At 40.3% G+C, this 25,742-nt stretch overlaps 1 protein-coding gene across 6 annotated transcripts in view; it reads right to left on the bottom strand.

Moving 5' to 3' along the window:
* Positions 1-25,742, bottom strand: part of LRP1B (LDL receptor related protein 1B) — a 2,172,167-nt gene that overhangs the window by 384,687 nt on the left and 1,761,738 nt on the right. For all 6 annotated transcript variants that reach the window (XM_073634235.1, XM_073634238.1, XM_073634240.1 and 3 more), the window contains exon 47: positions 11,576-11,695. In XM_073634235.1, coding sequence (XP_073490336.1) covers positions 11,576-11,695 — 120 coding nt within the window. The remainder of the gene's footprint in view (positions 1-11,575; positions 11,696-25,742) is intronic.

The raw sequence follows: 25,742 nt of genomic DNA, 5'->3' as shown, positions 1-25,742 counted from the left end.
TAAGTGCATGGTCTGCGTAGAGAGAGCCAGACTGCAGAGACTGTCCTGGAGGAAGGAGCTCCTCCTATTGACCATGCCTGTGAGTTGAAGGATTAGGCATTTTGCAACTGGACAGAACCAATGATCATTGAGGTGGTGTCTCCCATCCCAGACAAAAGTTGGTTACATACTGGTAATTCCTCCCTCTTAAATCATATTCTGGGGCAGGTCCTAGGCCAGGATGTAATGTTCAGCTGTAGTGAGAAGTGTATGAGTCACTGGACTGAAGGAGCAGAAACGTTTGTTTTGTAAAGTAGTTAAAATCTATAGTGTATATTTTGTTAGTTTGCTTAGATTTCTATTTTGATAAGTTAACTTATGAGCTCCCTTTGGCTTGTGTGATGGCCCAAGGTTGATAGAGCAGACTTCTCCAGACTTCTCCAGACTTCTTCATATTTTCTATTTTTCATATATCTTAAGGCCTCACGCACACTGGACGCTTTGGCCATCTCTCCTAGACGCCTTTCCTCCTGGAAGCAACATTCTGGCAGAAAAAGTTATGGATGTTTATGATGCTTATAAACGTGGACAGAATAATATTATTAATAAATTATTCTGGCCATTGAAATAAATTAGTGCTCAAGCGCTAGACATACCTAGCGTTAATGCACACTTAGACACACTTGCACGCACTTAGGTGTCTCAAGCGTTTGTTTTTTTTTTTGCCAAACACCACTGCTCTTGAAAGTGTCGGCAGTGTTTGTTTCTTTTTCTGCCTCTAAACTCCTCTAAACACCTAATGCCGCGTATAAACGACCGGACTTTCCGTCAGAGTAGACTCTGACGGTCTTTCCGACGGAGTTCCGCTGAAACAGACTTGCCTACACACGATCACACCAAAGTCCGTTTGTTTAGAAAGCGATGATGTACGACGGGACTAGAAAAAGGAAGTTCAATAGCCAATAGCCAATAGCTGCCCTTGTGTCGTTTTTTGTCCATCGGACTAGCATACAGACGAACGGTTTTCCCAATAGGTATTGAATCCGTCGGAAAGATTTAAAACATGTTCTATTTCTAGGTCCGTCAGAATTTTAGAAAGAAAAAGTCTGATGAAGCCCACACATGATCAGAATGTCCGACGGAATGATTCCATCGGACCTTTTCTGCCGGAAAGTCCGGTAGTGTGTAAGCGGCATAAGTGTTCAGGGATACATAGCCTAACGTGCAGGGGTGTTTAGAGGTAGAAAAAAAAAATGCCAGATGGCCCTAAGAGCAGCATAAACAAATACTGACTACAGCTTTGGTAGTTAATCTGACCTCTACCCCCTCCCCAACCTTTCTCATTGATCAGTAAAGCTAACCATACACCAGTAGAATTTTGTTTTAAAAATTTCCTTGGTTAGTTGGTTGGTTTCATTGGTTCTAAAATTTTCCAGTGGTTAGAGGGGGTCAAATTAAAGATTGTTTTCAAATGTATGACAAGAAAGTTCAAAGAAGCAGGGTGGAACATTTTTTCTTGAATAGAGAAATTCTATCTGTGAGTGTAATTTTTCTTTGGGGAAAAATCATACATATTGTAATGAAACCCTTTTAATATGTCTGGGATTTAATTCAAGTAGCAAGTCTGAGTAATTTTTTTTATCATATTTTCTTTCTTTTATTTTTATTTTTTTTTCAACATTTAGGAAAGCAAAGTCAAATCAGCAATTGCAAGGTCCCATGCACGGTGGTTGCATAGGCCAATGGTATGTAGCCATGTGAGAGTAGCAAATGACCAGTTGCTAGAAAACCAAATAAAATAAGCTGAATATACCATTCTCTAGCATACAATATGACAAGAAACCAATGGAAAAAGGTAAACAAAGTACAAGGTATAATTTTAGGATGGCGATCAGTGTAGAGGGCTATGCTGGGGATGGTGGAGGGGAGTATGGAAGAAAGTTCCTGAAATTGCACAGATAGAATGTGCAGCAGGATAGTGGGGTGTGGAAGGTATGTAAGGGGGGGGGGGGGGTCCCAGAGACCTCTGGTGTGGAGTGTTTCACTTGAGAGAAGCACCTCTGCTTGAGCAAAATTTGAATTTGAAAATGAATGCTCTAATAAAAGATTTTTCAAAATGTCTGTATGAGCATTCAAATAAAATTATACTGGTATATGGCCAGCTTGAGCCACATATCTTGGACAATAGGTACATGCAGGGTAAAGGGTCAGCAGACCAGGTATCAGCCATGGAAACTTCTGTATAATCAAAATTTGCCTAACAGAGTCCCTGGGCTTTGGGAAAACCTAAAAAGCCAAGAAGATAAAATAAAGATTTAAATAGGTATCTGGAAGCCCCCACTTTAATGAGCAGGAATCACCTTGCAAGATAAGATAAGTCTACAGTTTAAATTTGAGTTTATCATTGGGCCAAATATAGGTACATAATTATTAGTAATACATTACAGATTTTGAGAACATTAAATGTGTGCAATACTCATAAAGCAATGATTACACAAAAATTATATACTTCTACAGTTCACACACAGAAGTCAAATCCAGATTGCGGAGGAAATTGTCCAGTAGTATGATTATTATAGCGGGAAAGGCTGCATCTCATGCAGCTAAGGCTCAAGCAGAATTTAAACCTTATAATTACCCAGCTAGATAAATGTCAGAATGCTACATGTAACAAGCATTAACACAAGGACGGAATGAAGTAAGGTATGCTGTATTTTGTGGTGTTTTTTTTTCACTGTCAGTATAAACAATTTGTCCTTTCTCTTTTAAATCTAAGTTGAACTTCAGCTTGGACTAATTTGGTCAGAGAATACTGGCTGGTGAAATTACTGACCCATCGATGTCAGGTCTATAATCAACTCTTGATGTAGGCTGTGAATCATGGGAATGAGAATGATTTTACTGAAAATGAATGGAAGGAAATCATATTCTGGATTTGGAACACATGTAATATGATCTTCCTGTTTGAGAGCAAACATCAAGAAGTGATCCATGATGAATATATGGATAAGGGTCATAAGGGACATAAGGGTCCCTGCTCAGGCTGTCGAGGTCCGATGAGTTGGATGCCGCTGACTGCTTTTACCTGCTAAGCACTCGGGCAGGTGAGGGGTGTAGCGACCGAGCTATCTCATGTTTTTTGGTTTTGTTTCACTTTGGGATTGCATTTAAAGAGACATGCATACTTTTTTTGTTTTATTAAATTTTTTATGTTCCGTATTTGTGAGTGCTGAGCACAAATCCATATACTATATTGTCAACGTATTGGGATGCCTGCCTTTAAACGCACATGAACTTTAGTGGAGACTGAGAGCCAGGCCTTCTCGTCTAACATCAGTGCCTGACCTCACAAATACGCTTCTGGAAGAATGGTCAAACATTTCCATAGACACACTCCTAAAACTTGTGGACAGCCTTCCCAGAAGAGCTGAAGTTGTTATAGCTGCAAAGGGTGGGACAACTCAATATTGAACCCTACGGACTAAGACTGGGATACCATTAAAGTTCATGTGCGTGTAAAGGCAGGTGTCTCAATGCTTTTGACAATATAGTGTATATCAACATAGGCATCTTAGGCTGATATAAATATATTAACATAGCTGATGATGGTGAACCCCACCAAGGCTGTGTGCCAGAGCAAAGCTGTCCCAATTAATGGGGACAATAGTTCTGGTGACAGCTAGTAATTCCCTCAGTTTGGAGGGATTTCCCCTCACTTCCTGTTTTGACGTTGGACCAGGAAGTAAATGGGGAAATGCCACAAATGGAGCACAGAAAAAGTAACCAACAGGGGTTATAGCCCTCCCTTACTCTCTCATAAAAAATACAAAAATATCTTTAGTTTTACTAAAGATATTTGCAAAGAAAGTTGCAAAGCTTCACAGACTTGTTTCCAAAAATATGCAGCTGAAGTTAACCCTTCAAGCAAGAATCACATTTACAACAATAAAGTCTACCAATGCTAATGCAGGACCTAGAAATAAGCATGAATAGCAGAATAAGTCTATGTAAATAACCAGAATCTACATACAGAAAACAAAGCTGGAGAAGAGCGATCTGACTCCTCGTGGATACATAGCAGCAAACACAAATATAATATTTAAAAAACTCCTTCCTCAGAGACTTAAATGGAAAAGGAATAAAAACCAACATAGGAAAAAAGATAAAAACAAACATATCAAACATATCAAAAAGTATCAAAACGGGATATTTCTTTTTTGATATCCCCTTCTGATACTTTTTTGATATGCTTGTCTTTATCTTGCTTTGACATGTTGGTTTTTATTTTCCATTTATGTCTCTGAGGAAGAAATTTTCTGAATTTTATATTTGTGTTTTCTGATATGTACCCACAAGGAGTCAGATCGCAATCCTTTCACTTTGTTTTTTGTATATAGCTATGGTTGTCTATACACACCCTGGTAATTATGCTCATTTACAATTCCTGTTTTGCATATATAGGCTTTTTTGTGATTGGTAACCATGCATGAGACAGGGACACCCAGGAATAGTCTAAGACAGTGTTTTTCAACTCCAGTCCTCAAGGCGTCCCAACAGGTCATGTTTTCAGGCTCTCCATTATTTTACACAGGTGATTTGATCAGTTTCACTGCCCTAGTAACTACCACAGCCATTTCATCTAAGGGAAATCCTGAAAACATGACCTGTTGGTGGGCCTGAGGACTGGAGTTGAGAAACACTGGTCTAAGCAGGTTTTTCCTACACTTTTATTCAACAAGGCAGCAAAGAAACGAAACACAGTTCCAATGCAGGAGGGCTTTGTACAGCAAGTCCATGGCATAAAATATACAAAACATCTGCCCATCTGAACAGGGCACCCCCCTGATGGGTTCTTCAAAACAGGCAGCTCTTGTAACTGAACTGTGCCTTGTTCTGTCAGAAGTCAGCCTTTTAACCTGTGCGAGCAGAGCCATGTACAGCCCTGATAAATCCAAAAATCAACAGATTGCTATAGGGAGAAGCACCCCACAATTCCGGTATTGTGTGAGCAGTTTGAGAGAGTGAGGTTGGAGATTGTGACCATATTTCATGTTACACTCTAAACATGGATGTAACCTGGTCAGAAATGTGACCTATATAGGTCTTTAAATTATGCTGCTGAACATTGAAAGTAATTATTTAGAACTGCACATGGATGTTTTCAGGCACAAATGCCCTCTATTGAAAAATACTGGCATTTTCCCATGCCTGAGAAGCTGCAAGTAGAGCATTCAGCCAGCCATAGAACTGCGTGGCTGTACCTCTGGGATTCAGGTGGTAGTGGTCCTCAAAAGTCCGAGGGGTCAGACTGAAAAACCAGATTGGAAACCCAAAAAAGGCCTAAGGTATCCACCGGAAAGAAAAGGAGAGGGAGGTGGCAGAGTGTAGCATGTATCTGAAATGTAGTTATTTCCTAAATTATTTTTAATGATTAGAGAGAAACAAAAACAAAAAAAGAAAAGAAAAAGTGACTTATATCAGGTGAGGTTGGGATAACCCAGGAGCGTAGAACCATGCAACCTTCCATGACCACAGGGGAAAATCGGTTACTCTGGGTGTCATGTGCATCCCAATCCTGGATTCTCTATGGATTCACAGGTGGCTATTGTACTGTTAAAAGATCATCAGTGAACCAAATGCTGGAGGCAGTATGGTCTGTTTAAGGATGGCTCAGAGTCACCAAGTCTGGCAAACATGAAACAGCTTTTTTTTCACCCAAAGACGCATTTCGTGGCTATAACTCGCCACTTTCTCAGTTTACAGTGATACACAGAAGTTTGACATTTCATGATTTACTCCTCTACCTGAGTGTGTCCGTGAAATAAAACACAACTTTGGGTGAAAAAAAGCTATCTGATGTTTGTCAAATTCAATGTTTCCAACCCATCCTTATACACAGCACAGAGGGCACCTCTGCCATTCAGTTTACCAATAGGCTTTTTACCTGCTCTCATCCTACCATGGCTGTACATGCTTGTGCTTGTACTCGTGTAAACGCCAAAGTCCTTTTGTACTGGCTTTTACCCGCCCATGCGTGTATGGCATATTTCCCATATGAGAAACTTCTACGTTCGAGAATACACACATTCGACGGTAAACACTGATGAAAAAGAGCATGACTACAAGCATACACATCCAATGCACTGCTATGGTTGGCTGTGCATGGCTCCTGTGGCTTAACCACATATGAATGTATAATGTATTTCCTGAGTGCAGAAGCTTCTAAACCAGGAAATATGTCATACATGCTTGTGCTGGTAAAGTCCAGGACAAAAGAGCATCAACATTTACAGAAGTACATGCATGTACAGGGTGATTTACTAAAGGCAAATAGGCAGTTCACTTTGCAAAGGAAGTTGCACTTTGCTAGCAAATACTCCCCAGAGCTTAGTAAATGAGGTGAAATTTCACTTTGCAAAGAATACCCGATTATATGTAAGGAAAATAAAAATAAATAGTAGTTTTGCTTGCACATGACTGGATGACGGAAATCAGCCAAGTTTTTTCTTATTCACTAAACCCTGGGGAAAATTCCCTTGCACAGTGATTAGTCTATTTTCCTATAGTAAATCAACCCAATGTCTGTAACATTGTAATATATAATAGGGCCAGAACATAATTCATTTCTATGCTAATGCAGATGACAATTTTAATTATATATATATATTTTTTAAGATCCATTAAGCCAATAATATAAGTAGTTCAAGGTAGTTTTACTCATTATTACTGAACATGCTTGTTAAAAGGGTAATGGCACCTTTGCCAAAAAGCACACTATCTTGTCCCATATGGGAATAGCAGCATAGTGTGCTAAACCCTTCCAGACAAGGACATTTGTGTATTTACATACAGCAAATAAGCTTTAAAACAAGTTCTCACTGACCACTGTAGCTTCAGACACTGTGGAGCTATTCATCCTTAGGCTTCATGTACACTGCAGCTCATAAACTTGAGTTTAGGAGCTTTTGGTGATTTTTTTGCCAAAGCTCCCAAACTCAACTCCATAAAAGTCTACAGTATGTGTCAATGTACACATAGGCTTTTAGCAGAGTTTTAGGAACATTTTGGCTGCTGAAAAAAATGCAAACCGCCGCAAAATCACTGCAAAATCACGATGTGATCTTGCTGGGATTTTGCAGCGTTTTGCATTTTCCCACAGCCGACGGTCAAAGCAGGCTGTGTGTACATGAAGCCTTGAAGTCCAAATGTAGGCCAAAATCGCATTGAAAAAAAATTTTTTCAAAGCAGATCTTCACCCATTTATTTGACTTGGCTCTTCTGCATTCCACCCACACTCCGCTACACATATACCAGGTTCTTTTTTTTTTTCACAGTTTTTTTTTTTATTACGTTTTGGCCCACCCCTCATCCTTCGTCATTCTAGGAAAATTATGTCAGTGCCCCCAGCTACTCCTGGGATATGTGATGTTCATATCCCACAAGGCACCGGGAGCCCCATGCTTCGCTCCATTTACTAATGGAGGAGGGGGGGCCAAGTGGCGGATCTTTGGTAGTCTGTGCCAGAACCCCGAAGAGCTGGCACAGCCTCCCGGTGGTGTCACAAAAGAATGTGGCGCCGTGGGACCCAGCATCGGCTGCAGGGAAGATATCAGCAGGACAACTCTGGATCCTCTGTGGGTGAGTATCTAAGCCGTGGGGGAGAAGAGAAAAAAAAAAAACAGGGGATGGTGAAATTCCTGTTTAAAATATTCTACAGCCTGCGATGGTTCCATCCTGAGTTATTGTAGGGACAGAGCAGTTGTTGGTACCAGCACCCCTTAGTGTCACGAGAAGGAGCGCAATTTTGTTCCTTTGGGCTACACATGAGCACTCTCACCTGCACCTATGATGAGCCCAGTGGCTGTGACCAGATAGAGTACACACTGCACATGTGTGGCTTGATGAAACGGGGCAACACTTCCTCCTGTGGCACTAGGGCAGGGGTGTCCAAACTACGGCCCTCCAGCTGTTGCGGAACTACACTTCCCATGAGGCATTGTAAAACTCTGACATTCACAGACATGACTAGGCATGATGGGAGTTGTAGTTCCTTAACAACTGGAGGGCCATAGTTTGGACATCACTGCACTAGGGAGAGGACCTATCAATCGTTTACCCGTTCTCCATTCATAGTGGAAAGGGCAGGCATAGTCAGGGACTTTTGATGAGAGCCTGTGACAGCCCCACAGTTCTATTAACCCCCGCTCTACCGGAAGATTGCAGAGGGGGCATCGGAGAAGTAAGATTTTGGCAAGCGGAGGACACAGTAGCACAAGGGACACATCTCACCTGTGGCGGCCTATCCATTAGGGGTGCTGGAGTGCCACCCCCTCTATACATGGCGCCACCCCCATGCTCTAGCCACGGACACTATTTTGACAGAACACCGTCACCCCCTATTCATGCATCACATCATGCGACACGTGAATTACAGCGGCAGGGTTTATTTTTGAAGCACCTGATTAGAGCCAGAGGCTTTAATAGGCTTCAAAATAGGGTGGGCTTGTGGCACAGAGCATTGCGCCAGTAGCCCACCCAGGTGTTACAACAGCAAATTATTATTCGCTATTGAAACACTCATCCTCAATCTGGAAACTCAGAAGCAGGTCTGAGACCCATTTTCCAATTGGCCAAAAAGAGAAGAGTACCAATTGGCCGCCAAGGAGGAGGGAAGAAACGGAAGCCACCACCATGCCCACGGAGAGCAGGGGAATGGAAAGTCGTCGCCGCTGCCACCGAGCAAGGGAAGCCGCTGGTGAAGCCTGGGAGAAGCGCTGCCCACCATAGATAGGATAAATGCACCAGACCCACTCAACTGACTGACGGACCGACCTCCGGGGGTGGGGGGAGGGTGGTACTGTTTGCCGCCCCCCCCCCCAAGAAAAAATTACCAACGCCCACCATTGCATCTCACTGAAGGTATGTAATGTTTCTTCTGCTGATTTATTTTTCTTTGTTTTAGATAAACTTAGGCTTGAACTTATTGATAGGACTTTTTATACAATTGGCTATATGACCTATAAAGCTGTACCTCTTAATGCTAGGAAACTGCAAAATGTTTTGATTTTTATGATCTAAGATATTTGTTAATTGGATGTTGTCCCTCTTATAAGAGATCTAGATTTGCTTTATCAGAACCCCTGTCTCCCTGTATGCTGGCTACAGAAATAAAGACTGCTGAAGAAACTTAACTTCTCTCCAGAAACTACAGTGCACTTTCAGTAAGCACATAGTTCAATGTGTTGTTTACCTTATTTTTTTATGCAACTTTCCGATTATATGTTTGCAGTACTGTATTTTCTATTTTTGCACAGATTTGTAGATTTTCCATATACTGGTGAAGGATCAGTAGTTTACTACAATCACTTAGCATCCCTGCTCAAACATAGCTGAGACGGCATCCTCCAGAAGTCTAATGGGCCATACACATAATAGGATTTTCCGACAACAAATGTTGGATGTGAGCTCGTTGTCGGAAAGTCCAACCATGTGTATGCTCCATAGAACATTTGTTGTCGGAATTTCTGCCAACAAATGTTTGAGAGCAGGTTCTCAAATTTTCCAACAACAAGACTTGTTGTCGGAAATTACGAGAGTGTGTACACAATTCCGATGCACAAAAAGTCCACGCATGCTCGGAATCAAGCAGAATAGCCGCACTGGCTATTGAACTTCATTTTTCTCAGCTCGTCGTACGTGTTGTACGTCACCGCGTTCTTGGCGTTCGGAATTTCCGACAACATTTGTGTGACCGTGTGTATGCAAGACAAGTTTGAGCCAACATCCGTCGGAAATAAATCCACAGTTTTGTTGTCAGAAAATCCTATCGTGTGTACAGGGCATTAGGCTTTAATTTTAGTCAGACACGCCTAGTAAACTTGTATTGAGAGAAAAGGAGAAACAACTACTATAAAGCACTAACAAACCAGAAAGAGGGCCTCCATATGTAAATTACAAATATGACCAACACCGTGTGCCTATAAAATTAGAATCTATGCGTAGAAGCAAGGTCTTTAGTGCTTCCGGTTGCAAAAAGGGATACATTTAACATGAAGACAATACTAAAGCACAGATAGGAGACAGTTGCCCCATAACAGGACATGTCTGAACCAGGGCCTTCATGGCAGGATGACCAAGTATTATTTTAAAGCTGCAAATTTAAAAGGACTCAGAACTACTTTTGAAACGACATTAACATGTTAAAACTGATATGAGCTTTTAGTGATTGGGTTTAGATCTACTTTAAAGCCCAACTCTTTGCAAATAAAAAAGTAGAGAGTTGGGCTGTATCCGCATGGCAAGGGTTAACTACTCATTTAGACTAATACCTGATCCTTCGCTCACCAGCGCGGCGCCCTCCCATGATCCAGTGGTTGACTGTCCTTTGGCATCCTCTCATCCAGTGCAGAGCTATGGTTCCCTTTGGTTTGACAAAGGATCAAAGCCCTGAAATGCATAACCTCGCCCCTTACTGAGTGACATCATCACCGATCAGAGTCAAGTGTTGCCGAATGGGCTGAGGACACCTGAAAGCCGCCGCACAAGCCGGACTGTTTGTGCTACAGCTCCCCAAACCACATTGCTTCTCTTCACATCCACCCAGCAGCTTCCTGGCTGAATTCTGCACATGCCAGTTGCTTGCCTGTTGATCTCTTCCACTGATGACAACCCCCCCCATGGATGACATGCTGATTCTTCCTTCACTGTATGTGAGTGCATTACTTTACTAATACCTTTATGCTGTTTTTGCACAGTTTACACACAGATGGAGGTGGCCTCTGTTCTTTTCTGTTCTATGGACCATGCTCTGGTCTTGATGATGCCAGGACTCTAGACCGGTGAAGCATGGAGATGCAGACACTACAAGAGGTCTAGCTGCAGGGAGAAATGGAGGATTGTGTAATTAAATCTTCTTTTATTGCTTCCCTAGACATAAACGGGCAATTAATCCTTGCAGTGTGGGTACAACCCTATTGCAACGGGTATTTTTTATTTGCCCAGAGTTGGGCTTTAAACATTGTATAGTTTTTTTATTTTTTTTAGTGCACTGCAGCCCCCCTTCCCCATAATTTATGGTCATGTGACATCTGCCTGACTGTTCCGCTGTAACTAAAACAATTTCTGCATAGAAAATTGACATCAGGCTTGCAGCAATACAAGACTGACAGCTTGAACTGCCTTTGTTGGTGCCTCTGTATTTATTATAAAAATAATTTGATCACATCTGGCTTCAGTAACACAATTTGATCATTCTCTATCCAATATAGATTTTTTTTCTCCTCCAGCTGATAGGAAATCTGACATTGTGCTTGACCTCTGGAGGCTATTTTAATATTTTGAATGATGAGGTTTGGACAAGATAAAGCAAAACATTCAAAGTTAATATCCTGTTTTGAATGCCGCGCACTCCCTGAGAACGGTGTGTCTTAGAAAATCAACATATATATAATCCAGATGGAACCTTGCAAACTCTGGTCTTCTGCTCCCACCACAATTCCACTTTCTTCTCATTTTCTAAACAATTACACTGTAGATTGCAGTCATTTGTCTGGGCAATCAGTAAAATTAGCGGGGAAAAAAAATTGTCACAGCTTACCTTTGCAGTCTAACTCATCTGTGTTGTCTCCGCAGTCGTCTTTGTCATCACATACTTTATTGTTGGAGATGCAACGTTTGTTGCCACAAAGTTTAAAGCCTCTCCAGCAGCTTCGGGTTTCTGAAATAAGATTGATTATTGTAAGTTTATGTTAAAAATCATGATGTTGTGAAAGTCATTGTTTAAAAACGTCTCAAAGCAGAATTACAGGTCTATTTTTACATAGTTCCATTGGTCCAGTTTGGACCAATGGACTGGACCAATGGAACTATATATACCACAACTGGCCAATACCCCTCTAAACTGGAAATTACTGAAGTAGATAAATAAATAAACAATCTATTGCACAATGACATTCGAAGAAGAAAAAACAGCTTCAACAGCGCAGTCTCCTGAAGGAAGTCCTCCTTTTTTGGGATGAATGACCACCTGTATCATTTAACTCACTTCATGTGAGCCCACGCTGTCAGGGATACACCCCCTGGGGTTGCATCATCTAGCCAGCCTGGGCTCACTTTGCTACTTCCCTGAAAGCACTGCCTAGTGCAGGAGTAAGGATTGCCACCACCACCTAAAGGGGATAAACAATTGATCTGTGATATCCCCAGACCAACCAGAAGACAACTGGATTAAAGGTACAGTATATAAGAAGAACTAAAAAGGAAGGGGGGGGGACTTCAGTGAAGAGAAGATTAGTTGAGGGCTCACAAAGCTGAAAATTTTTTTAATGTTGTACTTGAGCTATAACTTTTTTTTTATAGCTTCAGATGAAGTGGGGAGGGGTTAGGACTTCTGTCAGGATTGTATTGCTGTGTCCCCACTGGAAATATATTTAGGATAAAACATGGAGGGAGAACTGGAAGCTGATAATTGGCTCCAAACAAAGGGTCTGTGAAGGCTTTCATTTATCCAGATCATGGTATATCTGGTAGTATTTATTCACATTTAACTAGATGTGTTCTCTAATGTTGGAGATGTTTTGACTCTTGTCAAAGTAGGTTCCTGACACTCATTAGTCCAGTTGAATGTGACTAACTACTACTAACTAACCTAAGACAAGTAATAACACAAATCTGAACTTGGGAAGAACAATCATAGAATTTTGGCAAGAACATCTCTTGAAAATCTAAAATGTGTAGACGTGTTTAAAATAATTTTGCATGTACTCTACGCCTTAAGTGTTCTTAAAAACAGAATTCCACCAAAAGAATTTAATTTCTATTTCAGATTAGGAACTTTAAATAATAATTTTAAAAAACTACCCAAAGAAAAGTATATAGCTACCCAACTAAAGTTCTGATGTAATTTTAAACTTAGGTAATACAGTAAGTCTGTTAAGGTTTTCATTTATCTAGGTCAAGGTATAGGTAATAGTAATTAGTCACATTCAACTGGACCTGTACTGCAAAGTTGAAAACATTTCATAGCCTATCAAAGCCCCTTCTTCAATTCTAATAGGTGTCAGGAACTGGCAGATGTTGATTGTCCAAGAACAGGATAGGAGGTGCGAAGGCTATGGAACCACCCTGTTGTTTTGGTTACATAATCCTATTTTTGGTGTAAGGAAGTCTGCATGGGTGTCAATCATTTGATTCAGGTGGCTGAATGTGTGAATGGCTGTTAAACTGCTAAGATAGAGACGCTAAAACGGTGATTTAAAAACTGGCTTGGATAAGCTATGAAATGTCTTCAACTCTACAGAACAAAAGGAGGGAAAAAAGTATTTGATCCCCTGCTGATTTTGTACATTTGGCCACTGACAAAGAAATGATCAGTCTATAATTTTAATGCTCATTTTTTTTTAACAGTGAGAGACAGAATAACAACAAAAATATTCAGAAAAAAACATTTCAAAAAAGTTAAAAAATTGATTTGCATTTTAATTAATGAAATAAGTATTTGATCCCCTATCAGGTAGCAAGATTTCAGGGTCCCAGGTGTCTTCTATACAGGCAATGTGCTGAGATTAGGAGCACTCTCCTAAAGGGAGTGCTCATAATCTCAGCTTGTTACCTGTATAAAAGACACCTGTCCACAGAAGCAATCAGATTCCAATCTCTCCAACATGGCCAAGACCAAAGAGCTGTCCAAGGATGTTAGGGACAAGATTGTAGACCTACACAAGGCTGGAATGGGCTACAAGACCATCACCAAGCAGCTTAGTGAGAGGGGGACAACAGCTGGTGTGATTATTCGCAAATGGAAGAAACACAAAATAACTGTTCAATGATCAGGAGAACAGTGAGGAATCAGCCCAGAACTACAGGGGAGAATCTAGTCAATGATTTCAAGGCTGCTGGGACCATAGTCACCCAGAAAACAATTGGTAACACACTATGCCATGAAGGACTGAAATCTTGCAGCACCCGCAAGGTCCCCCTGCTCAAGAAAGCACAAGAACAGGCCCGTCTGAAGTTTGCTAATGAACATCTGAATGATTCAGAGGAGAACTGGGTGAAAGTGTTGTGGTCAGATGAGACCAACATTAAGATTTTTGGCATCAACTCAACTTGCCGTGTTTGGAGGAGGAGGAATGCTGCCTATGACCGCAAGAACACCATCCCCACCGTCAAACATGGAGGTGAAAACATTATGCTTTAGGGGTGTTGCTTTAGGGGACAGGACAACTTCACCGCATCAAAGGGACTATGGACAGGGCCATGTGCCATTAAATATTGGGTGAGAACCTCCTTACCCCTTGAAAATGGGTTGTGGATGGGTATTCCAGCATGACAATGACCCAAAACACACGGCCAAGGCAACAAAGGAGTGGCTCAAGAAGAAGCACATTAAGATCCTGGATTGGCCTAGCCAGTCCCCAGACCTTAATCCCATAGAAAATTTGTGGGGGGAGCTGAAGGTTCGAGTTACCAAATGTCAGCCTCGAAACCTTAATGACTTGGGGAAGATCTGTAAAGAGGAGTGGGAGAAAATCCCTTATGAGATGTGTGCAAACCTGGTGGTCAACTACAAGAAACGTCTGACCTCTGTAATTGCCAACAAGGGTTTTGCCACCAAGTACTAAGTCATGTTTTGCGACGGGGTCAAATACTTATTTCACTCATTAAAATGCTAATCAATTTATAACTTTTTTGAAATGCATTTTTCTGGATATGTTTGTTGTTATTCTGTCTCTCACTGTTAAAATAAACCTACCATTAAAATTATAGACTGATCATTTTTTTGCCAGTAGGAAAACATACAAAATCAGCATGGGATCAAATGCTTTTTTCCCTCACTGTAGGTAAATTGGCTCCTGTCTAAATTGGCCCTAGTATGCATATGCATGTGAGTATCTGTAGGGCTGTGAGGTAGGAATATTAGATTGTAAGCTCCTTGAAGCTAGTAGCTGATGTGAATGTACACTTTGTAAAGTGCTTTATCCATTTGTCTGTGCTATGAGGAGGAGACGAAGTGGAAAGAAGAAGGAAGAAGAAGCAAGAAGAATGAAGAAGAGAGAGAAAGGAAGAAGAAGCAGCAAAAAGAAGGAAGGAGAAGCAAGAAGGAAGAAGAAACAAAAAAGAAGGAAGAAGCAAGAAGAATGAAAAAGAAAGAGGAAGGAAGAAGAAGAAACAAGAAGGAAGAAGAAACAAAAAGAAGGATGAAGAAGCAAGAAGAATGAAGAAGCAAGAAGAGGAAGAAAGAGGGAAGAAGAAGAAGAGGGAAGAAGAAGAAGAAGAGGGAAGAAAAAGAAGAAGAAGAAGAAGAAGAAGGGGAAGAAGAAGGTGAAGAAGAAGAAGAAGGGGAAGAAGAAGGGGAAGAAGAAACAAAAAAGAAAGATGAAGAAGCAAAAAGAATGAAGAAGCAAGAAGAAGAAAGAGGAAGGAAGAAGAAGAAGAAGAGGGAAGAAGAAGAGGGAAGAAGAAGAAGAGGGAAGAAGAAGAAAAGGGAAGAAGAAGAAGGGGAAGAAGTAGAAGAAGAAAAAGAAAAAGAAGAAAAAGAAGAAGAAGAAGAAAGTATATGCAAGAAGAAAGAAAGAAGAAGGATGGAGAAGAAGAAGGAAGAAAAAGGAAAAAGAAGGAAAAAGAACAAATAAGGAGAAAGGAGAAGAAAGAACAACAATTATTTAGTTCCAGAAATAAGTCCCAATTTGGCTTGTGCAGTCAATGTACTCACAGAATACTATTACCTGTAACATTAGATCTCAAAAGTCAGAAATTTGCAGTGTACGTTGATCAAATGTTTATGATTAGCTTGAGAATAAAATGCACAGCTAATTTTTTTCAGCACGGCATGAAGAAATTCTAATTGAGTCTGATTAATATGACAAACAAAGTAAGCAAAACAAAGCAAAATACTGAATAAATAATTGATCTAACATGCTTGGAGGTCTGTTCCACAAATGACTTCCCATGAGGATATCCTGGGGTCATTGACAGGTGAACTGCAAACTGTGCCTGAAAACGCAGGTCATTCTTACCACCAAAGAGCAAAACAATGTACCCAGTGCTGGTTTCCTGCAGCAGCAGAGATTTTAAATAATTTATTACAAAAAAGGTCAGATGCTAATTATTGTATATACCTCCCCTCTATAACATTTATACAGTCATAGACCTTCTGCTCACAATAATTTTTCTGAATTTTGAACTAATATCTCGCCCTTTAAAGAGACACAAAGGCATATTGAATTTAGATTGTCACGATTATATACAAAAGCACAACACAAGTGATCACATGGCTTTCTTGATAAACAAAAAGCAGTAGCCTTCTTCTATTCCTCAATACCTATTAGCATGTTCTCAGTGTACGAGGGGCCATTTTTGGCAAAAGAACAGGTCCAGAACAGTTTTTCTACCCCTAAAAGCCATTTAAAGCCCACTGTACACTTAAAACCATAAAAAAAAAAAAAATCTTCATTTGATCTTCCCTATTGACTGCTATGAATTCAGCTAAAATGGTAAAATTACGCTGAAATGTACTACTTCATGATCGTCTCTTCTAAAACCATTTGGTTCACACACAGAAATAATTTACAGCGGTCCTATAGCCCAAAATTTTTTTACTTTAATGCATTTCCTGCATTTAGGTAAAAAATGTTTAGGTAGCAGTATGCCCCACCATGAGGTTAGCAGTATTTTATGGAATGATAACCCATGCAATAATCAGTGTACATAAACTATGTACTATATAAACTATGTTTATATTATCAATTTAAGGGATAAACTATCCCTTAAATTGATAATATAAATAGTTTGTGTGCGGTACATGTATTTTTTTATATGATCCCATGCAGTAATCTTGTGAATAATACATTTAAAGAGGCACTTTTGATCATTAAAAACAAAATAATAATAAAAGAACACATGGGAACAAAAACACTGTGTATTGTGCCTCTTGGTTCCCTTAAGAAACATTATAGGGGCAGAAGAGGAAGGGAGGATGGTGTAGCATGGCCTATTTGCTGAGCCTACTGACTGTATACAATATACGCTGTCACTTTGTGAAGTGTATTTGCTTACTTTATCAGTTATCAGATGTCTTTCCCTCAATGTCAGCCAACTAATCTTACAACTAATCTTACATGCCATCACTACCAATAGGGTGTTGTGAAGGGTAACTATGTTCTGGTTACACTGCAACAGCCAAAAGAAAATAAGGAAAAAAAAAAAAGATTTCTCTTAGCTTTTATTACATTCATATATCTACTTCAAAACTACTTTACTAAATACAAAATATTCTTTACAAAATAAATAAATATAAAATAATAATAATAATTTTGTCATTTTAAAAAGCAAATGTATAAATAAGTGAAATATATAGTTGTTATAATTTACATAACACAATGTTAGAAAGAAGGCAATACAATTTTACAATGCTAAAAGTGGATCTATACTCAACGGCGAGCTCAAAGTTAAAAGTTGTCTCTAATGTTGGCCATTGTCATTGTTCCATGACTACTGCTGCTCTCATTCCAGCATGCTGGTTTTTCCACCTGCAGGGTGATTTACAGTCTCTGGGTGGAGACCAAACCCGATTTTAGCCAGCCAAGCCTGCAGTCTCATCCTTGTGATAGTATTTGCAAGATGTGCTCCAAGCTCCCTGTTTGTCTGCCTTGCCTGCTAGTTTGTATTACCTTGTTGATTTTGAATCCGATATTGAATATGCTCAGAACTCAGCCTGCCATGAATCCAGACTGCCACTGACCACTCTGCCTGTCTGCAAACTGCCAGTACCTGTTTGCTGTGCTTAGTTAGTACCTGGACTAGCGTGGTAGTCAGGCATTATAGCATTGTGTATAAGACCTGAGGGTGACTGAGTACTGGTAGGCCTGCCTGCCTTATGGGAAAGGGGCTGTTATAGGAAAAGAACACAGAAGCTAGCTATAGTGCCTTACCACCTGTGCTAGGGGTAAGCATGACAGTCATGCAGCCAAATCCTTAGACCAGTGGATCTAAACCTGCGGGCCGGGACCCCCTCGGGGGTCAAATGATGATTTGCCAGGGGTCACTGAATCCTTCGCTGCTTCTGAAGCCCACACCGCTCTCCCAGCCTTTTTGCGGCCGCCCAGCAGGGATGTCCCTGGATGGAGCCTGTGACTGCCCAGTTGGGCTGTTCCTGGAGCCTGTGGCCGCCCACTCAGCCTCTTTACAGCCGCCCATTCAGTTCATGGCATGGCTGGGGGGCAGAGACTAGCGGTCAGCTGACTGGTGAGGAATGTGAAGTGGGAGGGGCTGGAGGAGACCCTATGTCCTGATTTCGGCATAGGTGTCACTGCTACGAAACACCACAAAGTCGGAGACACAGTGAGTAACACTACCTGTGATTATAGTTGCCATTAAAAGTCCCCACTACAGTTCTCAGAGGACCTTGCTCAAGAGCACCTAAGTTGGCTGATCAGAACTCCCCCCAGCACTGCCACTCATCCCATTCCCCCCACCCCTCACCAAGGAGTAGGAGAAGGAATAAAAATAGAGAATTCATGTAAGGGAGAGGAAAAGGGGGGGGGGACAAAGAAAAAGGTACTATAAAGGGTTTTAATACAGTACGAGTGGAAGGGACTCAGGGAGTGCTAAATGTCCATGGGTTAGAGGGGCAAATTACTTGTCTTGTCTTGGGTGCTGACAACCCACGCTACGAAAATAATTTTACTGTTAGGGGTCCCCACAACTTGGGAAATTTTATCAAGGGGTCAAGGGGGCACTAGGAGGTTGAGAAACACTGCCTTAGACAAATAGCCATGTGATCTTTTCTGAAGATGAGGAAAAGGCAATCTGAGATCACATAATAAAATTTCTCAAGGTTTTGGTCACACGACCAAAACTGAATAGATTCTAAAGTAGCATTTTCTGAAGCAAATGTACACTGGTCCCTGTGATATTTACTACACTTGAAGATTAAAAGTATGTGGACACCCCTCTAAATTACTGTTTAGCTGTTTTCAGTGAAGGGTGTTTTTACGCTACAGCATATAAAGACATTGTAGCCATCTGTGCAATTCCAACCATGTGGCAACAGTTTGGGGAAGGCCCTTTAGTGTTCTTTCCTGACTGTACTGCTGCACACAAAGCCAAAGACTTGCTTGATGAGTTTGGTGTGGAGAAATTTGAGTTATTCACATAGAGACCTGACCTCAACCCTACTGAGTTGACTGAAATAAATTGGAGACACAACTGAATCTAGGTTTCCTCATCCAACATCAATATCTAACCTCACAAATGCTCTTTTAGCTAAATGGGCACAAATTCCCATAAACGCACTCCAAAATCTTGTGGAAAACCTTCTCCACAGAGCAGAGTTTGTTATAGCTTCAAAGTGTGGCAACTCCATTTTAATTATTATGGTTCTGGAATGAGATGTCCAACAATCTCATTTAGGCATGATGTTCACAAACCTTTGCTCATATTGTGGAAAATGGCAATTACTCTGTAACAGATTGGGATCTGAGATGCAATAAGTTAGCAACAAAAAATTCCAACCTGATTATTAGCTTTCTTTGTCTGTACATGGCTCACGAGGGTGTCTTTGGAATCTTAAATGTAAGACATTAATAATCCAACGTTTAAAGATAAATGTTCTCAAGTAGCCAAATTATTGCCCATGAAAAAACATAATAATGTACCTTGATCTGTGAGACATTTACTTCTCAATTTCTTTTAATAATAATGTCGGTGGTTTATGAAATTGTCACTTTCCCACGATCATAATTTGCACTTATGTGTTGCACTTATAATTGACCTGTAAAGGTACAGTTTTCTCTTTGGAGATGATTAGGATTTTCTCATCAAGTGTTCACTTGAAATTAGGAACCTTATATATTCCAATTCTTACTATATACTATAATTACATTTCTGAAGATCTCAAGGGTCAGATGAACTTTGACAGCCAATGTAATCCTGAAAAGTCTTTCCAACTATCGTCATTATTGCAGCAAAAATATTATTTGCTAACTCCTGTTTTTTTTTTTTTTATCCAAGAAAATCATAGATGCCTTTACATATCAACCCAGACAGTATAATCGGTTCAATTATAACGAGGGAGCTAAAAGGAACCAACAAGTAAAGTGCTGTGAGTTACAGCATTGTCATCATAGAACAGAAGGCATTTTTATATTACCACAAATTCAAAAAAGGGTTTATTACTCATCTTAAACTGGCAAGTGGAGACATTTCAATCATTCTGTTATGTCCCTTTGGCCCATCATGCACCTAGAACAACTAGTTTATAGCATCCTAAAGTAGACAGGAATTTATAGGACTTTTTTAGCTGGTTCTAGCTTGTTAGCCCTTGTCAGTGCAGGATATGGTAAACAGGAATTTTATCGAGTAAGCCCCAAGGAGAAATAAGACACTATAATATTTTTAGAGTAAAGCAGACCAAAAAAAGTAGCAATGTATCTATAGTACTCTAACCCACAGTACAGCCTTCTTTTTTCTAATGTATACGTACTGGAAATGCAAATACAGAATATGGCCAAAAACTAGTGGACACCTGACCATCACATCTATAGTATATGAGCTTTTTGAAAATCCCAATATGTTCTCATCCCCCACCCCCATAAAAACACACATACATTAAGGCCAAACAGACTGCACTCTTCTGGGAAGGCTGTTCACAAAATGTTGCAGTGTGTCTGTGAAAATGTGTGCTCATTGTGTCAAGAGTGCATTTGTGAGGTCAGGTAGATGAGAAGACCTGGCTCACACTCAACATTCCTGGTCATCCAAAAGATGTTTAACCTCCCTGGCGGTATGATTATGTCCGATTTTTAAATCTCAAAGTGGTACATTGTTTTGCATAGAAATTTGGCGTTTTATATTGTAGGCCTGTAATTCTTAGGAATAACTCACTTAAATCTGTCCAAACAAGAGTCTAGTAGACATCCCGGGTATGATAAAGTTTAAAACACAAATTTATAAATTATAATATAATAAATAATTATAAAAAATAATAATATATTAATAATAATAATAAAATGAATTTCCCCACGATTCACTATCGCTCAATTCTGCAAGTGTTCTAATTTACTATCGCTGTTTTCTAGCTGATCTAAAACCGCTTTTGATGTAAAGGGACACTTTTTGTTTGCCATGGACAATCTCAAGTTTCCGGGCAGAAAGAACAGTATATATAATATAAAACTGCATGCAGGGCACTGGGCAAAGCACTAGGGACAAAAGGGATGTGAAATAATTAGATACAGTAATGTAATCTGTAAGATTACAGTGTACTTTATGTGTTTTTTGTACATTTTGTAATTTTTTGTACTTTTTGAATTTGCTGCCGGGCTCCGCCTCCGCCCCCATTCTTCGCTATGCTCGCAAGGAAAGAAGCCCAGAACACAGGACATCAGGCAGATGATCTGGCGGAGGACAAAGCGGGGGGGACATCGCAGGATCCTGGTGACAACGTAAGTATGTTGTACCAGGATTCTGCCAAGCAATCCCAAGTGTGGCTCGGGGTTACCGCTAATGGTACTGAAATTTTAACCCCGAGCCACACTCAGGAATACCACCAGGATGGTTAATAAGGTTGAGGCTCTGCAGGTCACTCAAGTTCCTCCACTCTAAACTCATCAGACTAAGGCTTTGTACACAAGGGTGTTTTGCGTTGTACACAAGGGTGCAGTCATGCCGGAATAGAAACAACCCATCTAAAAACAGCACTTGTGAGGTCAGATAAAGATGGTGGATGAGAAGACCTGGCCCCCTATCAACATTCCAGTTCATCCCAAAGGTGTTCAGTAGGATTGGGGCTCTGTACAGGCAACTCAGGTTCCCCTACTCTAAACTCAATAAATTATGGTTGTGTTCACAAAGGCCCAGTCATACTGAAATAGAAAAGCACCCTGCCAAACTGTTTTACAAGGCATGAAGCACACAATTGTCTAAAATGTCTTTGAATGCCGTAGCATTAACTCCCTAAAGTAAAACTAAACTCTGGTTAAAACAATTATATGGATGTACAGTATGTACTCTTAATTCAGAAACGTCCCTTTTATTTTGCTGTTTTGATGAACTTCCTGTTTGTGGTTAGCTACGTTTGTTCTCCGTGGTCCCACTATATGTAGAAACACAGCCACCCTCTTGCTTGCTCCCAAGTTGTTCTAGGAATTATGGATTTTGGGATTTGTAGTGTTCATGGAGGAGTGCAAATGACCAGAAATAGTGTGCATTGGTCATCCAAACAAATGGAAGTGAGTGGGGAAAAGGAGAGGACGTTACAAGGAAGCAGAAAGAATGGGAAAACTTTTTTTTTCTAGGGTTGTGCTTTAAGCTTTAACCACTTCAGCCCCAGAAGAATTTGCCCCCTTAATGACCGGACCATTTTTTGTTATACGGCACTGCGTCACTTTAACTGACAACTTTTTTTGGGTACAACTTGCGCGGTCGTGCGAAGTTGTACCCAAAAAAAATTGATGTCTTTTTTTCCCACAAATAGAGCTTTCTTTTGGTGGTATTTGATCACCTCTGCGTTTTTTATTTTTTGCGCTATAAACAAAAAAAGAGCGACAATTTTGAAAAAAAACAATATTTTTAAATTTTTGCTATAATAAATATTCCAATTAAAAAAAAAAAATTCTTCATCAGTTTAGGCCAATATATATATTCTACATATTTTTGGCAAAAACAATCGCAATAAGTGTAAATTGAATGGTTTGCGCAAAAGTTATATCGTCTACAAACCATGGGAAAGATTTAGAGCATTTTATGACATTGCGGTGATCTGCAATTTTTAGCGGTATTGCGACATTGAGGTGGACAGATCGGACACTTTTGACAATTTTTAGGGACCACTGACATTTATACAGTGATCAGTGCTATAAATATGCACTAATTACTGTGTAAATGTCACTGGCAGGGAAGGGCTTAACACTAAGGGGCCATCAAGGGGTTAAATGTGTTCCCTAGTTAGTGTTTCTAACTGTGGGGGGATGTGACTGACTGGGGGAGAAGACAGATCGTTGTTCCTACTTAGTAGGAACACATGATCTGTCTCCTCTCCCCTGAGAGAACAGGTATTTGTGTGCTCTCATTTTTTCATTTTCTCATTTTCGTGCCCCCAATCGCAGGTGGCCAGCAGCGATCCTGCCCACCGGCCACGCTCATCGGGACCCCGCACGCCTGCTATGGCTCTTAAAGTGGCCAATGTACCTATATGGCGGTTTGTGCAGCGGTGCCATTCTGGTGCCGTATATGTATGTGAGGCGGTCGGGAAGTGGTTAACTACTTACGGACCGCCCACCATCATTTTATGTTGCTACTTTGAAGAGGAATATCATTGTTATGGCAGCAGCTAGCTGAAGCAGCAGCTTTACTGAAGCAACCAAGTGAACATTACAGCACAGAAATGGCCTAATTCAGATTGTACACACATACATTTTCAGTACACTGTACACATGGCAACAGCCAGACGTGAAATATAAGGTGTTAATGATAGGATAAACCAATGTCTATGAAATGCTTATGAAATTAAATAATTATACATATGACAAATCAACAGGACTGTGTTGCCTTCTCTTAAATCTCGTAAACCCTCACAAATACCCAGTGAAGTGAACAGCCTCAGATGATACACAGAGATGAAACAAATCCTCCTACATAAGTTGTATTTGTTTATTTGCAGTCTTCTCTTCCCTACACCCCTTCAAAAGGGCAGAATCATATTAAAATCCTTCTCTATCTGTTTGTATCACAGAGGAGGGGGTGGGGAGCTGCAGTTACAGTGTGTGGGAGCTGATTGGAGGAAAGGAACACACCCCCTTCACACAGCAGAAGAACTGTTTTGTTATCTTGTGTCGGGAAAATTTCTCAGAAGTGACTCGCGCTGATAACAGAGGAACGAAGCACCAGAGAGAAACAACACTTAAGCCAGGTACACACTATTATTTTTTTTTCGCTCAACCCCTTGAGTATGTTTAAAGCAGACCAAATGTTGTGAAAGTTGCCCATTGTATCTCTATCAATGCCAATCAGTTGTTCCATTTGCATTGTATAATTTAGGCGATCCAGACGTTATTTTTTTCTTTAAAAGGATATTCCTTTTAATTTTATTTTTGGCTCACATTTTGCTTAAAATCATATATAACTAACTCACAGGGTTCTGAGCAGATTACAAGCTGCTTGCATTAAAAAATAAATAAATGGTAATTGTGTTAGTTACAAAAATATATTAGATTGACATGTTTTAAAACTTCTAAACCCTGCCAGATATTTTACCGCATGAACTGGACTCTCCGACAATCTAATATTACATTGCTTTCCAAAATAAATGATAGTTTCTAGCTCTCAGCTACATAAACTTCCCAGGCAAAAAAAAAAAGAGCATCTTAAAAACCTTTCTACACAAGGTCGTGAACTCCCACACTTGAGATGGAAATTTTCCCCCTGCAGCGACAGAGAAAAACTGTCAATTCGTAAATAGCCAGGGGTCTCCATTATAGAAAGAAACAGATTTTATCCTGTTTGTGCATACTTCACTTTTACAAATACTCCAAGGCATTGATGAACTGAAAAAATCTTCACCGCCTTTACATTTCTAGATGTTATGCAAAAAAACTAAAAGCAATAGATAAAATGACACTTTCTTCCAGCACCTTTGCTTTGTAGGTAGTTTAGGTTATGTAATATTTGCACAATTGGAACTCTCATTATACTTGTATAATATACAAATGATACAAATGGGACTATTCAATAAAGCGCAACAAAGAGCAGTCCAAAAATAAGAAACCCGTAGCAACCACCTTTTATTTTATATCAGTCTAGTGCAGTCTGGGTAATAATAAAAAATCATCAGGACAGAAACAGCATTATTGTCAGGATCACCAAGTGCGAATAAAAAAATTAAGAAAAAGGAAATCTAATGCAGCCATCACAACTAAGTTCAAGTAAAGTTTAGCCATATTTTAATGTTATGTGATAGGGTTACCTTTAGGGTTTAAGTACTAAACTCACAACAGTAATATCAGTCTATATATGTAATAAAGCATGCTTGTTTATTTATTTAAGGTGCAAAAGGTACTTATATAGCGCCGTCAATTTACGCAGCACTTTACATATACATTGTATAGTTACATCAGTCCCTGCCCTCAAGGAACTTACAATGTAAGGTCCCTAACTCACATTCATACATAGAAGGGCCAATTTAGAAAGGAGCCAATTAAAGTGGTTGTAAACCCTTTACAATCATTTTTCACTACAGGTAAGCCTATAATTAGGCTTGCCTGTAGCTATCGTGGATATCTCCTAAACCTGCATGGTTTAGGAGATATCCCCTGTATCAGCATGTGCCAACGTCATCGACACATGCGCACTGAAGCAATGCTGTTGCTTCAGCTGACGCATCGTTAACGGCGGCATGCGCAGCAGTGAGAGCAATCACAGCGCCGGAGCCCGCGATACCCAGAAATAACTCCAGGAGACATGTTGCCGGGCAGAGCAGTGTGCCGGGACCGCTGCGGGGGCTTCAATCTCAGGTGAATATTTCATAATGAGCTAGTATGCTATGCATACTAGCTCATTATGCCTTTGTCTTTCTGGGTTTTAAAGAAAAAAAAATTGTGTGTTTACAACCACTTTAACCTACCAGCATGTCTTTGGCGTGTGGGAGGAAACCAGAGTACCCGAAGGCGCAGGGAGAACATACAAACTCCAGGCAGGTAGTGTCGTGGTTGGGTTTCGAATCAGCGATCCTTTTGCTGCTAGGTGAAAGTGCTAACCACTACACCACT

This window comes from Aquarana catesbeiana, linkage group LG06 (assembly GCF_042186555.1).
Source record: "Aquarana catesbeiana isolate 2022-GZ linkage group LG06, ASM4218655v1, whole genome shotgun sequence".
NCBI lineage: Eukaryota > Metazoa > Chordata > Amphibia > Anura > Ranidae > Aquarana > Aquarana catesbeiana.
Note: the sequence above shows the minus strand (reverse complement) of the source record. Positions and strands in the feature narration are given on the sequence as shown.